The sequence below is a fragment of the Gambusia affinis genome, linkage group LG19, assembly GCF_019740435.1.
Source record: "Gambusia affinis linkage group LG19, SWU_Gaff_1.0, whole genome shotgun sequence".
NCBI lineage: Eukaryota > Metazoa > Chordata > Actinopteri > Cyprinodontiformes > Poeciliidae > Gambusia > Gambusia affinis.
This window is the reverse complement of record NC_057886.1, coordinates 7,467,382-7,481,988: the sequence shown is the minus strand read 5'-3', so window position 1 is coordinate 7,481,988 and position 14,607 is coordinate 7,467,382. Positions and strand designations below refer to the sequence as shown.

The 14,607-nt window shown below is 40.5% G+C and overlaps 1 protein-coding gene and 1 non-coding gene across 4 annotated transcripts in view; both read right to left on the bottom strand.

Moving 5' to 3' along the window:
* LOC122822254 (protein shisa-8) overlaps positions 1–14,607 on the bottom strand; it is a 101,336-nt gene that overhangs the window by 52,570 nt on the left and 34,159 nt on the right. For all 3 annotated transcript variants that reach the window (XR_006369120.1, XR_006369119.1, XM_044100767.1), the window contains exon 3: positions 5,613–5,728. Coding sequence is in view for 1 of the 3 variants with exons in the window: in XM_044100767.1 (XP_043956702.1) it covers positions 5,613–5,728 (116 nt within the window). In the remaining 2 variants the exon portion in view is untranslated. The remainder of the gene's footprint in view (positions 1–5,612; positions 5,729–14,607) is intronic.
* Positions 12,434–12,506, bottom strand: trnar-ccu. The gene has a single exon. It is a non-coding gene; the product is annotated as a tRNA-Arg (tRNA).

Below are 14,607 nucleotides of genomic sequence, written 5' to 3'. Positions count from 1 at the left end.
GTTATAAAAACCACATAAAGCCACTTCATCACCAAACAGCCACATAAGCAACCAGGCAAACTGGTTTTTGGTGAGAAATGTTGTGGTATTCGAATATCACAAGATGTGACAACCTTTCCCTCTTTTACATTTTGATTTAGGTCTTTCTCTTCTGGATTACACAAAAGTTGCTCGATTTCGGACTCGAGCAAGGCCGAGTGCTGCGAGAACAGAATAACGTAAATCTGTTCAGAGAGAAGAAAACCCTCCAAAAGTCTCGCTGCAGTTTTCCAGCCACCTCTGCACCACTCCCTGTTTTTCTCAGGCTCGTTCATTAAAACCTCCTGCCTTCTCCCGTCTTTGTTTAGCCGCTTAGAAACCACAAAAGTTCTGTTAACCCTCACTTAAAATCTGTTTATGAGAAATCCCAGCGAGCAGAATATGTTGGGTAAGGATTACTTTTCTTAATACAGGTCCCGTTTAATCATACGTTCCATCGAGAGAGAGAAAAAAAAGAAGACAGTTTGCAATATCCGTGGTCTGATTTGGAAACAAATCTCATCCCACTTTGGTTTTAAGTGACTTCAACAAAGACAGCCGAGCCCCAGAACTCCCGCTGCTCCTATTGCAGTGTCAGAGAATTAGATAAATCAGAGAAAAATGTGTGATTTGAAGCAGCGCTTACCTCGGTAACATGACGCTTTAGAGTTGTTTCACACAAAAACATGTTGTTGTTACAGTATTTTACAGCAATTTACCTCAGCAAGAGCAGAAAAAAGGAAAAAAAAAAAACAATCTGTGGGAATACGGTCTCTATGAACACATGCAGATTTGGTTTGGTGATGTTATGAGGAAAAGGAAGTGTCTGGATATTAGCAAACCGCGTTTACTCACATGTTTTAACGCAAATTTTGGCAAAATCACAGCTAAATCCCAGTTAGAGTAGATGCTTCTGTAAACATAAGAGCTCAACCGGACTTTGACTGAGCCATTCTGACACACGCCCTGATCCAGAACATGTATGTTTAGCGTTCCCGTTCTGTTGGAAGGTGATTCTTCTGCCCCTGATTTAAGTCTCCTACCACGCACAGCGCACTGGATTTTATTCAGCCATATTAGAGTAAAGGGGACTGAAAGCACGCACGCGCCACACTTTTCAGATTGCCGGTCCAAATCGAGGCACCACTTTGCGTTGGAGAAGTGAAATGAAACAAAAAACTAAAGTTTGTGGTTTTAAGGTCACCAAATGTGAAGAAGCGAGCATCTTTTAAATCTTCAAACGTATGTATTCAGAAAAACAAAACCTCACATGTGAAGTTATACAACATGACTGAGTTGGCCGTCTACACCCTGCGGCCTCAGAGTGCGTCTTTCAGGATGTTGGGAAATGTCGGGTTTCGGCTTACAAAGACCGCCGTCACAGTTAAAACCGGGTTTTCCTTTCCACTGTCGCCACATGCATCTTGAGGATAAGCGATTGCTTCAACGCCAGTCCAACAGATGAAACTGTTACACTGACTTGATATATCTCGATACGAACTAGATCTGTTTGTCTTGAGAGAGGTTTTTTTCTTTTTAAATTGCTGCTGCATAAATAAACCGAATTGAAGCTCTGCGCTCGTCGAGTGACTGAACGCAAAGAAAACCTAAGACAAGAAGCATCTAAAATAAATCTCGATTCTGGCCATTCAGCTCATGTGAGGCCCAATTTTCAGACATTCTTCACACTTTTATATCTCCCTTCTTCCGTCTAGCGGTATCACACAGAATCTTAAGCGTGCACAGACTAATAAGTGGATTTTCCGCTGATTATCTTTCCGTGTGTAATCCATCTTACATAAAATGCTCAGTTTTGCTTTTTCCTTTTTTTTTCCCTTTTCTTTTTTTACAATTTTTGTTAAATTGCTTCTGGCAGTTGACTGCGCTCTCTTAACCTGCGGTATTAAATCAAACTTTGTGTAATTTATTCAAAAGCATTCTTTTTTTTTTTTTTTTTTATTATCACTATAATTTAAGTGTAACTTGTAAACATGGATCCCCACGCCCCAAAGCTTCCTCCACTCTCTCTCAATAAGTGACCTAAGTGGCCTGGCAGATTAAATGTGTTTAATTAAGAGGTGATTATATGACGGCTGACACAGCATGATGAGGACGTCTTCATCTGAGCCTAGCGGTTGTCACACGTGGATAAACAGTTCCCCTCCACATGTCTGCCCTGTTCATCCTTAATTTCACAGCTTCTCTTCATTATTTAGTATTCTTATTGTTCATTGAAATATGCTCAAATGACCTCCAGGTGTCCTCCAAACACACGCAGACACAGTGAAAGTGGCTTAAAATCCAAATTAAACGTAAGTGCAGCCATTAGACGATCATTTTAAAAAGTCAAATTATCGGAATATTTCAACTTGAAGTGTAAAACTCAGATAGAATATTTTATGTACTTTAAGGAATCCTGTTTATTTAGCTGATTATGGCTAACAGTTACTAATACATTCGGTTTTTCAGAAGAAAACAAAAAAGTTTTCCAATACGGAGAGTAATTAGTAGCGTTAAAGCAGCTTTCCACCACGGCCTGCCGGGCAAGACTGTAAACACACATCCTGCTTCAGCTTCACAAAGAGGCTGAACCAGGACTCAAAGTAGCAACGACTAGCATAAGAAAACGACATAAAATCTAAAAGCACAAAGAGCAGACCAGTAAAGAGAGGGATGGGAAAGTACGGGAAGACGTTTAAAGCAATACTAGTTAATAGTGTATGGCAAGCTCTGTTGAGCAAAACTCAAACAGCCAGGCAACATGCAAGTGCTGACCTGGGCGACTGAACTGCAGACGCTTCTGTGCCACCAAAACAAAGAAACATTTCACTTTTTCAAAAACTCTAAATTTAAAACGCTTAAACCGGGCAGAGCTGTACTCTGTTTTTTCTCTGAACCGGAAAGAGAAGCTTTAAAACGCACTATTGGATTTATGAGACATTGATTGATTTTTTTTCAGAGGAAGGATGGAAAAACAATTGAGCATTTTGAACAAAGTTTGACAGATTCAAACGAGAAAGCTCAATTAAACTTGGACACAAATATTCTTCCTGACCAACAAGTCCAACCGATTATTATTAGATTTCTGAGTCAATCGCTTTTTTAATTACTCATGCAACTCTTACAGAGCCAAAAATGAAAATATTATGATTCTGTAGCCCAAATATGGTTTTGCAAATTTCTGAAAATATTTTTGTGCAGTCGACTCCGTTTAGTAGCGAGGCTGTGATGGTCGGTAATGTGTGTTTTGACTGCTTGCGTGCATTATCTCGAGCTGCAGAGGGTTTGGCTCTCAGGGCAACTTGTGCTCAAATTCCAACAATGCAGAACATAAAAGGACAAAACCGATGTTCTTTAATGTGCGACAGGAGAGGTAAGAAGAGCCAAAAGGAAATATTCAAGAGAAAGAAAGAAACAGAGGAAAGGAAAAGGCACAACAGAAGAATGAGGGGTGTTAATGAGCAGAGAGAGAGAGAGAGAGAGGTGAAAATGAGGCCAGATTCTTGTTTTAATCATGTGTGGGAGGATGAAAGTGGAAGTCTTTCCCTTTTTTTTTTTTTTTTTTTGGTCCTATCTTCACTCCCTCCCCTCCTCAGTGAAGATAAACCTTGTATGCGCAAACGTATGAGTTTTCTAAGATGGGAAATAAAGGCTTGGATTATTTACATCTGAACCTGAGCAGAGCGAATAAAGCATCACTTTTGGTACGGCGTGTGTGTGTGTGTGTGCGTGTGTGTGCGTGTGTGTGTGTGTGTGTGTGTGTGTGTGTGTGTGTGTGTGTGTGTGTGTGTGTGTCTTAAAGTGACAAAAAAACAAAAAAGGCAGCAGGTCTCTTTGCATCCACCAGCTTCACTGCTGCCTCAGATGGAAAAACTCTCAAGTGTGGAGGCGTTTATGTATCTATCACATATTGATACGAGCCAAACTCATGAAGTGCACAACTGTGAGACGGCGGCGGCGTGGGGTGTTCGTCCTCTGAACACGCCATCGGGTTTGTTACATATGAGCCGTCGGAAAACAAAGCCCACTAATTTAAGCCTCAATTCCCAGAAGAATCAGGGGGTTATATTGAGCGCGCGTGGGTGTGTGTTGTGTGTGTGTGTGTGTGTGTGTGGGCGTGTGTCTGGTGGTCAAAGCATCAAGAGGAAGATGGAGACAGATGGGTCACACAGTTATCCCTCTGTGGGTCTGGAGCCGGAGCCGCTAATTACATCTTAATTAAATATGACCTGCGTGTCCGCAGCTCCTTCTCAGTCGCAGAAGACGCATCTCTCGGTGTGTGTGCGTGTGTGTGTGTGTGAGTGAACGAAGGGGCAGGAAGAAGTGATGATTGAGTGCAACAAGAGTCGGTGTCGAGGGGAGCGTTTCCTAGAATTGTAAACACTTCCGTGCATTCGTGGCATCCGTGGTGATCAATCATGTAAATAAAGGCCGTCAGAGGGAATAAGTGTCTGTCCTGTCAGCGAGTTTCCCCCGTTGTGGCTCTGAGATTATTTAAAGAGCACGCGGTGTCATGCGGCGCAGCCAGACGCCAACAAATTATCAGATTAGTTACTTTTTTTATTTATCACTGCAGTTCTTCTGCAGTCCATGTAGCTGTTGCTTCGCTACATCTTCTCCATCAGGTTGATTCATGAACCTTTACCAGCTCAGAAAGCCATTTTGTAAGAAATACACCGCAGCCTTGTGTTGTGAAGATGGGAAAAAAAATAGATCATTGTTCTTCCTCTCTCACACACACCACCCCGTGAAGGTATTTTTTCTTGAAATCTTTCCCATTACATCGCATTGGAACCATACATTTCTGTGTTTTTGATATCTGGGATACCAGACCGACACAAAGTAGTGCAACACTATGGCACAGGAGGAAAATAAGATGCAGTTTTAATTCAGCTTTCCTTACTCTTTGTTAGAGAACATGAGAGAATGCAACCGTTGAAAAAAGCCAGTAGTCTGGCACAAAACTGCTGTGTGAAAATTTACTTTATTTGTCATCGAGGTCTAGTCAAAACCCATTTGAGAATCTAAAGTCCAAATGAAGCTGAAGTTGAACTATTTTGCTAAAAATCGTAGGAAAAGTAGACGGTGGAAATCGAAAATTCAAAGGCGAATGGACGAAGCAACTGCATTCATTTCACTCCAACCAGCCCGAGATCGATGTGCCTAATCTGCCAGGAGCCCGTAGCCATGATGGAGGTTTCCAATTTGAAATGGCATAAAGAGACTCAGCAAAGGCATTTCGAAGAAACATTTCCTCAATGACACAACAAAGAGTGGCATAAAATGTAAAATAGCTCTTCGTTCCTGAGGTGTTGAACTGAAAGGGACTTGTTGTGTTATTAGAGCGCCTGCTTATATTTAATGAGAGGGTTGAGTTATTTCCGTTGCAACTCTGTTGTGGCATGTAGCATGACAGACTCTGATAGAAGGACTTTGATTCATTTAAAATTTAAGGTTTGTGAAACAGATATAACACAGACCAGCACTCTTGGTATGAGTTTCCAATTCAGACTGATGCATATGGATGCTGTTTAATTGCCCTTATCACCTGAGTTATTGTCCATAGATGCAAAAAACAAAAACCCCAACCCTACCATTGTTGGTGCGCATGGTTCTGGCTGAGATGCCGTTCGTCCCGATGGGATGATGGATTCCAGCTCCGTCCACAGCTCCTGCCTCCCCAGGCTGCTTCAGAAGCTCCGTCAGAGTCCTGAAAGGAGGAAGGGAAACATTTAAGACAAATTGTCTTGGGAACGTCTTTGGGTTCTTTCCCATTTGAGTGAATTTACACCAAAACAAACAAAGCACCACAGGAAGAGAAAAGGAAGCAAATGCTGAAATGAACCAGAATTGCTTCAACAAGAGAATGGGGAGCGAAAGGACATAGCAAATTCATGAAAAATCGGGGAAAAGAGGAGAGGGGGGGGAGGCAACGTTTTGATGTTGACACATTATGAAATGATGCGTTTCAAAAGGATTATTCACATTAATAAAAGAGAGAGAAACTGCTCGGAACGGAGCAGGAGAAAGACTAGTCTTCGGTTGCTTGCCAGCAGGGAGTGCCAATCATTTACAGAAAATAAATATATATGTAGGACAACGTCTCCTCTTATCATCTTTTCGGGATTTTTTATTTTATTTTTTTTTTTGAAGCCTTTGAACAAGTTCTGATGGCATCGCAAAACTGGAACACAGGCAGGAAGAGGCCTGCCGATTTAACTCTTTGGGAGCAAAGAAGAACAACGAATCGAAGTGGACAGACGTCTCCGGGTTCACTTCGCTCTAACTGGGCAGAATAAATATTACAACTCCTTATTACAATTCCCGCATATGGATTCTCAAAAAATATTGAAGAAACGATAAATACACCAGAAAATAATCTGTTTTACCTTATAATGATCCAATTTTTATCATACATATTTACTTCTATGCTCGTTTTTGTGTATATCTTTTGGACTAAAAGCAAACAACGGAGCAGAGCAAAGAGACTGGTAATTTTTCCTCACGGCTAAATAAAAAAAACAACAATTAAACACAGCTTCGTTGAGTTGTTCTTTTGTTAAAAAGCAAACAAAACGAATACAACAAAGAAAAAATAAGAAACCGCCGTCAATCTGTCGACAAGGAAATTATAGCAACGTGCCCAGGAAAACAGCTGTGACCCGAGCGCTGCCATCAAGAGGAGCCATGAATATTTCCTCGCCGTTAATCTCACAGTCGAAATCGTCAGCAGGCTCTCTAACATGCATTAGAGCAATTCTCTTTTGATTAGCATGCTGTGAAATAGTCGTGTGTGTGTGTGTGTGTGTGTGCGTGTGTGTGTGTGTGTGTGTGCGCTCATTGGAGCGGTGAGGATAAAGGCATTAGCACATCGCTGTGTTGGAATCCAACGCTGCGGACGGTGAGAAGCGGCTTTACGGGAGAGTGTGGCGTGTGTTGCAGCTGAAACTAGATATTTACTTAAACTGGAGAAAAGGGAGAAAAATAATGATTTCTCTCTCTCTGTTTCACAAGGTTTTCCAAGTTTAGATCAGTTAAAATTATTCAGTTTTGCTAAATGCCAGGATAAGGACCAAAATATTCACTGAGCCACCTTTCTACATGTGTCAAACTCAAGGCCTGGGGGCCAAATCCAGCCCGCCATGGCTTTTTATGTGGCCTTCTAAACTCTAAATGGAGACATAAATGGAACCGTCAAGATAACAGAGTGCTTAAATATTATTTCATTAATCAATTCAAAGCAGTTTTTATCTGTTTTCCGTCAAAGTGCATCAATTAGTCTCTCCACTTTCTTGCGAATTATTGTGTAAATTCACGCAAAATCAACAAATCGCTGAACTTTTTCACTCCAATGCATAATTGTGAGTTTATTGCAGATTTTTTTACAAAAATAGTTAAAACCATTGGTTCTAAGCGACTGTTTACTCCCACCTGCAGGGGGCGGTATATCTTCCACTAAACACCTGCCTCTGCCTTACTTTGTGTCAAGTTTAAAAATGGTACGGATGAGAAAGAAAAAGTGACATTTACAGTCATACATAAGTGCAAATGTCTCTAAATTACAAACACATACACTTTTTTATTGCAAAAAAAATAAAAAATGAAATCATAAAAACAATTGCCAAATCCTGGAGAGACTGAAAAAGATTTAATTTTAAGAATTTCTTTATATTTTAACAGTTTAACGGATTTTATCATCACATTCTTGCGCAACCGGCCCTTTAAGAACATTCATGACCTTGACTTGGCCCAAAAGGAAGATGAGTTTGACACCACTGCTCTAGTACGTTAATCCACAACACAAACGTATGAACCTTTGGTGGTCTGATAAACTTAAAAAACGAAGCTGTGAAGTACGAGGGTGGCAGTATCATGATGTGTCGCAGGAGTGACTGGTATAGTTCATAAAACAGTTGGTTTTATGAAAGAAGATTATTGAAAAGCATTAAAGCAACATCTCAACATCTCTGCCAGAGAGTTCAACTTTGGGCGTAAATGGTTCTTCTAAATGGAAAGCAAAAAATTAACATGGTTAAAAATGAAAGACAACAAAGTCAGCATTTTGGAGAGGTCATTATATACATGTGATCTGAATCCCATAAATGTTTTGTTGGCAGAGGAGAAAAGTTTGTGTGAGCAAGACTGCTTAAAAAGCCTGAACTAGTTAAACCGGCTGTGTGAGGAAGAACGGGCCAAAATTGCAGTAAACTATTGTCTACTGAATGCAAACCAAAAAGGTTTGATCCAAGGCATAAATCTTTAAAATGCTCCAGCTAATTATTACATCATTTAAGTTGTGTACTTGCAATTCAAATGCTAGTAGGCATGACTGGGCAAAGAGTTCGATGTTTATAGTGGTATTGACAGATTTGTGATTTTAATACCTCCCCTTCTTTGAAAGAGTCAAGTTTCAGACCTAGCCAACAAAAAGAATAAATTCATGGAGGTCTGTCATGTCTAAATAAAATCCTCCATCTTCCTTCCCAGATTCCTCTCTTGTCGATTGTCTTCACTCTCTCTCTCTCGCTGCTGTATTGGTCTTGCACCTCTCTGCAGGCATTTTTCATTCCAAAACAAAAAAAGAAGAAAGAAAGTGACGTCAGTCAGAGAGATGGTTTTTTTTGTTTGCTTGTTTTTTTGTGCAGCGTTAGAAAGGCTGGAATAAACGTGCTCCTGAAACGGATTACGGTAACGCAAGAAAACACGAGAATAAAAGAACGTCCTAACAAAACCTGGGAACTGATGTAGGTCTGGATAAGACTTATCCCAAAAAAATAACTAAATAAAACCGACCAAACTTTAAATATGAAAATTCAAAAATCTCCACACAGAAACATAGAGGTAAATGAAGTGAGAATCAGCACTGCAAGATCCCCATGTCTCATGTTGGAAGTCCTTTTGTGCTTGATATCAAATATTCTGTCACCTCTGACATATTTGTTACTGGGTAACTATAAATATGCATTAGCTAAAATGTATATTTAAAGACAAAAGATTCAAAGGTGATCTATTATTTCTTCTTGAACAGGTTAGGATAGCTCTATGGCCTACACAAAACATGTTAATTAGATTTTTTTGCAGGAAATAATTCTCAGATAAGGATATGTTAGTCTGGTGTTCTGCCTATTTTGAGCTCTTGTCACTTTAAACTTTAAATCCAAATAAGCTGCTGCTGGCCACGCCCCCCTAACTCAATGTTTACACTCGCACATGAAAATGACTGCAGACAGAAGTGCATTTCTGCAACCGTTCATCTTTGAAAAGCAGAAGTGGAGCCTGCTTCACAACCGACAAGAATGCAGCAAGTGGTTTCTGAATGATAAGTCTCTTCCACCAGCCATTGTACAGTGCATGGAGTGATAAAACCAGCTGAACAAACATGCTCCAGCTCTGCTTGGGTTGCCAGGTAACGACACAGTGCCCGTCGATTGGGAGGTGTTTGAAACGGCTCGTTTTCCAGACACCAAAAACATGGACTTATTGCCATCGGAGTGTTTTTGGGTTTGGTTTTTAGTACTTTGGTTGTTTTTAGAAGCAGATGACACCCAAATTGAAGCATAAACACACACACAAAGTGTACATTTTCTCCAATAGTTCTCCTCCTAGAACCATTTTTTTACTTTCTGGCTCCTCTATGGTTTTGTGACAGCACATATATTTTGTCCACACTACAAACAAGAGTTAACATACTTTGCAGGTAGTCATTGACTGACATTGTGAAAGTGCTATTTTGACTCTGCAAACATTCCCTATGGTACTGTTTGTCCAAAGTGTCCCCACTAGAGTACTGCCAGCATCGACTCAAATCCATATCTTATAGCCGAAAAACAAGTTTGGAAAATCTAATTTAAAAGGTTTTTTTTTTCTTCCCTTGACATTCTGCTCACAGTTTAAGAGCCATTAAAGCAACCCTCAGGTGTTCCAGTCGAGGTGCACAACCACCGGCGGGACTCAGCTTTTCGCTGGGAATAAAAATGGGAACACTGCTGGAAAACACAGAACTCAGCAAAACGTCTCTCGCGCAATTTAACATTTGGGAGAACATTTATTAGAACTCAAAGCTCCGCTGGGGAAGACGAGCAAAGCTGAGTTACAAGAACAAATCTGGAAAAAACATCCATATATAACATGCGAAAGGACTTTGGGAGCAGGTGAAATCAGCAAGAGAAAATTGCTACTACAGGGATTTGTAGAGGAATTAGGGTATTGACGCGCCGTACGGCAGGAACACCCCGCAAATATCTACATAAACTGCCACAGTTTACGCCACATGCTCCATACATTGTTCTCCTTCTCAGTTAATGCTAACTTACTTGCTAATGCTTGCATGTTGGCTACATTAGCTAACGGCAATTTAAATGCTAATGTTTATTGGATAACATTAACATTAGGGGAAAGCAATTATTTAAAGAAATCAAAGTACTAATTGGAGGAACTGCAACACAGCCTTCTAAGGATAACATAGAGAAACAATTTCCTTGAGCTAATATGTTCATATTTGCATATTAGCTGACCATACTGTAAATACCCATAAAATGCATCCACAAAACCCAGATAATGACTGCACAAGCAATTTCCTATTTCCCTGCTTTGACCAGTCCATTTTCTCATTTATTAGCAAAAAGAAATATGCTAATATTAACATGCTAGCTGCCATTAGCTAGTAGTAGCATGTACGTTAATAGCAAAATGTCTGTTGGGTAATGAGAATCAGGGAAAACAAGCACTACCCTTTCAAAATCCATGACACGTATAAAAACACTACATAAAATATGGAGAAATAAAGTATAAATAAAAAAACTTTTAGAAATATGAATGCGGCAATTTCAGGCAAAACACAGATGCTACAACTTTTATTATGCAACGCCTGAAAAAGCTGATTGCTACAAGAAATACTCATAATATTTTCACTTTTATCTTTCATCCAATTTCTCCTTTAACCAGTCCTGTTTTTAAAGAACTACAGCACCTTGGGCCTTCAACTCTAACTTTCTAGTCTTTGTCCTCCATGTTTAAAAGTACCGTATTATTCAGCAAATGATGTTCTCTATGCTTTGCATCTCCTTGAAATCATCTTCTACGCTTTTCTTATCCGTTTCAATCTCTGCAACTTTGCAAGTCTGACTCATCGCCACGCTCTCGTTATCTCCTCCGTTTTTGATTTTATCGTCACGAAGTCTTTATCTTTGTTGGTTTCCTCAAATCTGCGTCACACTCATGTTGATTTTCTCTTGTAACGCTGGGTGAAAGTGTAGGCTTTATAACTTAAGTTAAATGTATACAGAGTTGTTGTTTTTTTTTCCTCTCAAACATTAATGTCTCTGAGAACCTCGTCACTGTTTCTGTTCTGCAAGTCCCTCGGCCCACTTTCTATTTCTTCTCCATCTTTCTGCTATTTTCTCTCTGAAATACACTACTCTGACCTGAGACATTAGCAGCCTTCGATGTGATGAACTGGATTCTGAGGAGATCAGAGCCCAGTAAACCTGCCTTAAGAGTTCAGACAGTACAATCATGTCTGCCGTATCTGCAGGTATTTCTTCGAGGATTTCTTTTTTTTTGTTTGTTTTCATTTCGAAAAGTTTCTACCTTCTGCTTCCAGAGTCAAGCACACTTCTAAATAGATTAACACGATTGTTGCATTGAGTTGCATGAGAACTAATGTATAACTGAAATGCAGAAAAGTGGTGCAAACCAGAGCCAGTGCAGGAAGGAGGGAGAGAACGGGGAAGCCTAGATATTAAGAAGAGAACTTTCCCAGCCTCTGTGGTGAGGAGAATCTGGCTCTGTGAAATGCTGACATGCAGCATTTCAAATAACAAAAACGTGCAGCAATATGTCCATCTGACACACTCACACACTTTTCTTTTTCTGAATCACGGTTTTTTGAATTTTGCCCCACAAAATGTTTGGTTAGCCTTTGCACCTAACAAAGATACATTTGTGAATAAAATGGATTTGGGACGAGTCTGTTTAAAATAAACGAATGAATGAACAACAGATTTTTGCTCTTCTAGTGCGTTTTCTAGACGCAGTGATCCTATAATACGTCCCTGGTTTAGCTCAGTGGTCCCCAACCTTTTCAGCACAGCGGACCGGGTTGTAAGGACCGAGACCGATGCCATTGTTTCTCACTCATTCTTACTCAAAACATAACCGACAGCATCCGGTTTAGGATTTTCAAAATAAAAGCTCCTCCAGACTCAATACTTAGAACGGACATATTTAATTATTTCTTGCGCGGCCCGGTACCAATTGGTCCTCGGACCGGTACCGGTCTGCGGCCCGGTGGTTGGGGACCACTGGTTTAGACTATGAGCCAGTGCTCTGAAATATAAAACATTTAGAATAGAACTCAACTTTATTATCATTGCACTGTCATAAGTACAAGCAATGAAATTTAGTAAAACATGGCCACCCCAGATGGGACTCGAACCCACAATCCCTGGCTTAGGAGGCCAGTGCCTTATCCATTAGGCCACTGGGGCACACAGTGGCCACTGGGCTTTGCTGTTGAAACAACCAAACTAAACAAAGATTGTCATTTTTGTCTTTTATTTTTTATATCTTAACATTTTTCCAAGCTCTCTCAAGGCAGAGCAAAAAGCGACAGTGGCTGATGTTTCACCTTTGCGCAAGTAGATTTGATAGGTGGGAAATAATCCGTACTTATCACGTCTTTCCTCTTCTTTTTTTTTTGACAGAAGTACAATGACTTTATCACTTAGGATCATCGCTGATTCCAAACGACTCTACTCGCTACTTTGACTAATCCCAAAGTGGTTAAAATCATAGTGTATGTTTGTTTTTCTTCCATTTAATGCAGCAAACACATTTACAACATAAACTCTGGTGCAAAGTTAGGCTCATAGTTTCACATTTGTACTGTTAGCCTCAGCATAACTCTATTCCTGATTTCATTTGTTGATTAAATTGCCAAATGCCTCAACAGATTTTGCTGCGTGGTTTGACAAAAAGGAATCCATCCCGCTGTAGTAGCTTTAAATCAGACATTACTACTCTCTTCTGTATTTAGAGAGAAAAATTTAATTTTCTCAACTTTTAATTAAACCAAAAAACTTTTAAAAAAAAAGAAAAAGAAAAAAAAAACTCTCCAGGGACAAGATGACATTATTAAACCATCATATGACAAAAATTCCCAGTGAAAATTGCCATTTGCATCATAATAACAAACTTTGTGATACTAACAGATGTTAATGAGATTTCCCCGACTAAAACATTTAATCAAACTCCAAAAAAATAAATAAAGAGACTTGTTGTGTATTTAATAAGAGACATAAAAGGGCCTGTGGAGCCCACCGACTGAGAACAAGCGGTGAAGCAGATTAATATCTGTGGAAATTGCTTCAGACCGAGGCAACCGTTTAGCAGCAAGAAATCTTTTCAGTCAAGCGCAATTAGTGATCATTCAGTCGTTTACAGGGGGGGAAACAGATTAGCTGCTGAAGTATATTAATATTCACGCTGCGTAAAACGTCTCTGAGGCGAAACACGTTCGGCTAGACGGTGACGGTGTTTCTTTGTCTGCGGTTTTTCCACAAACAGAAACAGTGAAGACAGACGAGATTACTTATTTTAGACGGGGATCAATCCTTGAATCTCCCATGGCGACTAATCGGGGGCTGCCTAAACGCTTGCTACTGCAGTGTGCTGCCTATTCACCCAACGCTCACGAAGAACCTCGTCTTCCCCCACGCAGCTCCCGGTAGACTAGTGGCAGCAGCAATTAGTAAACACGTAGCAGAACCGCGAGTGTGCGACAAACTACTACTCAGTCCATCACACGGAGAAGCATAGTTTTGATGAAGAGCTGAAGAGCGAGTGTCTGAAAACGTAGGAGGTTCTTAAAGAGACAGAGGACAATTTCAAGTCATCACATTGCATTCTTTTCAAAATAATTTGCAGTCATGTCAGTTGCAGACATTTCTTTGCTCACTTGATCTGCCTGGAAAGTGGATGAACTATTAACTCGGATATTTTTGCAGTAACCCTAATTCTTTGGACAAAGTTACACAACCCTTGCTTCAGGAAAACGTTGTTCTTCCTGAGTGAAGACGCTAACAGGGCTACAAAGTCCAACTCGCCGATTCTTAGTCTTGGTTGCATAATTGAATTTGCTCCATTGCTTCCAATTGTCAGAGAGCTTCTGATGCTAAAAAATAAAAACAAGATGTTCTGGATTGTTCTACTGAGGCCCACTCATACGCACAAACAGATCCCGGGTCTGTCTTGCAGCAGCTTGTAGCTGAATCACTCCTCACTGTCACAGCAGGTTAGTTTACACTACAAGGCCCCCCGCGGACGATTCCAGGGGCCCATGAAGCCTTGCACGGCGATGAAACCCCGCTGTCTGAGCTGCTGATGCTGGATAATTGCATCGCGACACTATATTGCCACCTATAGCTGTTCTTGCCAAATCAGCCTCCACAAAACCTTAAGGCATATATGGATGGGCATTCACACACACGCACACACGCATACACACACACAGATCCATTGCCGTGCCTGGAGGGAGTTTAAGTGACGCCACGAAGGGGTGACTCACCCGATAATTCTCTCGGGTGGGAT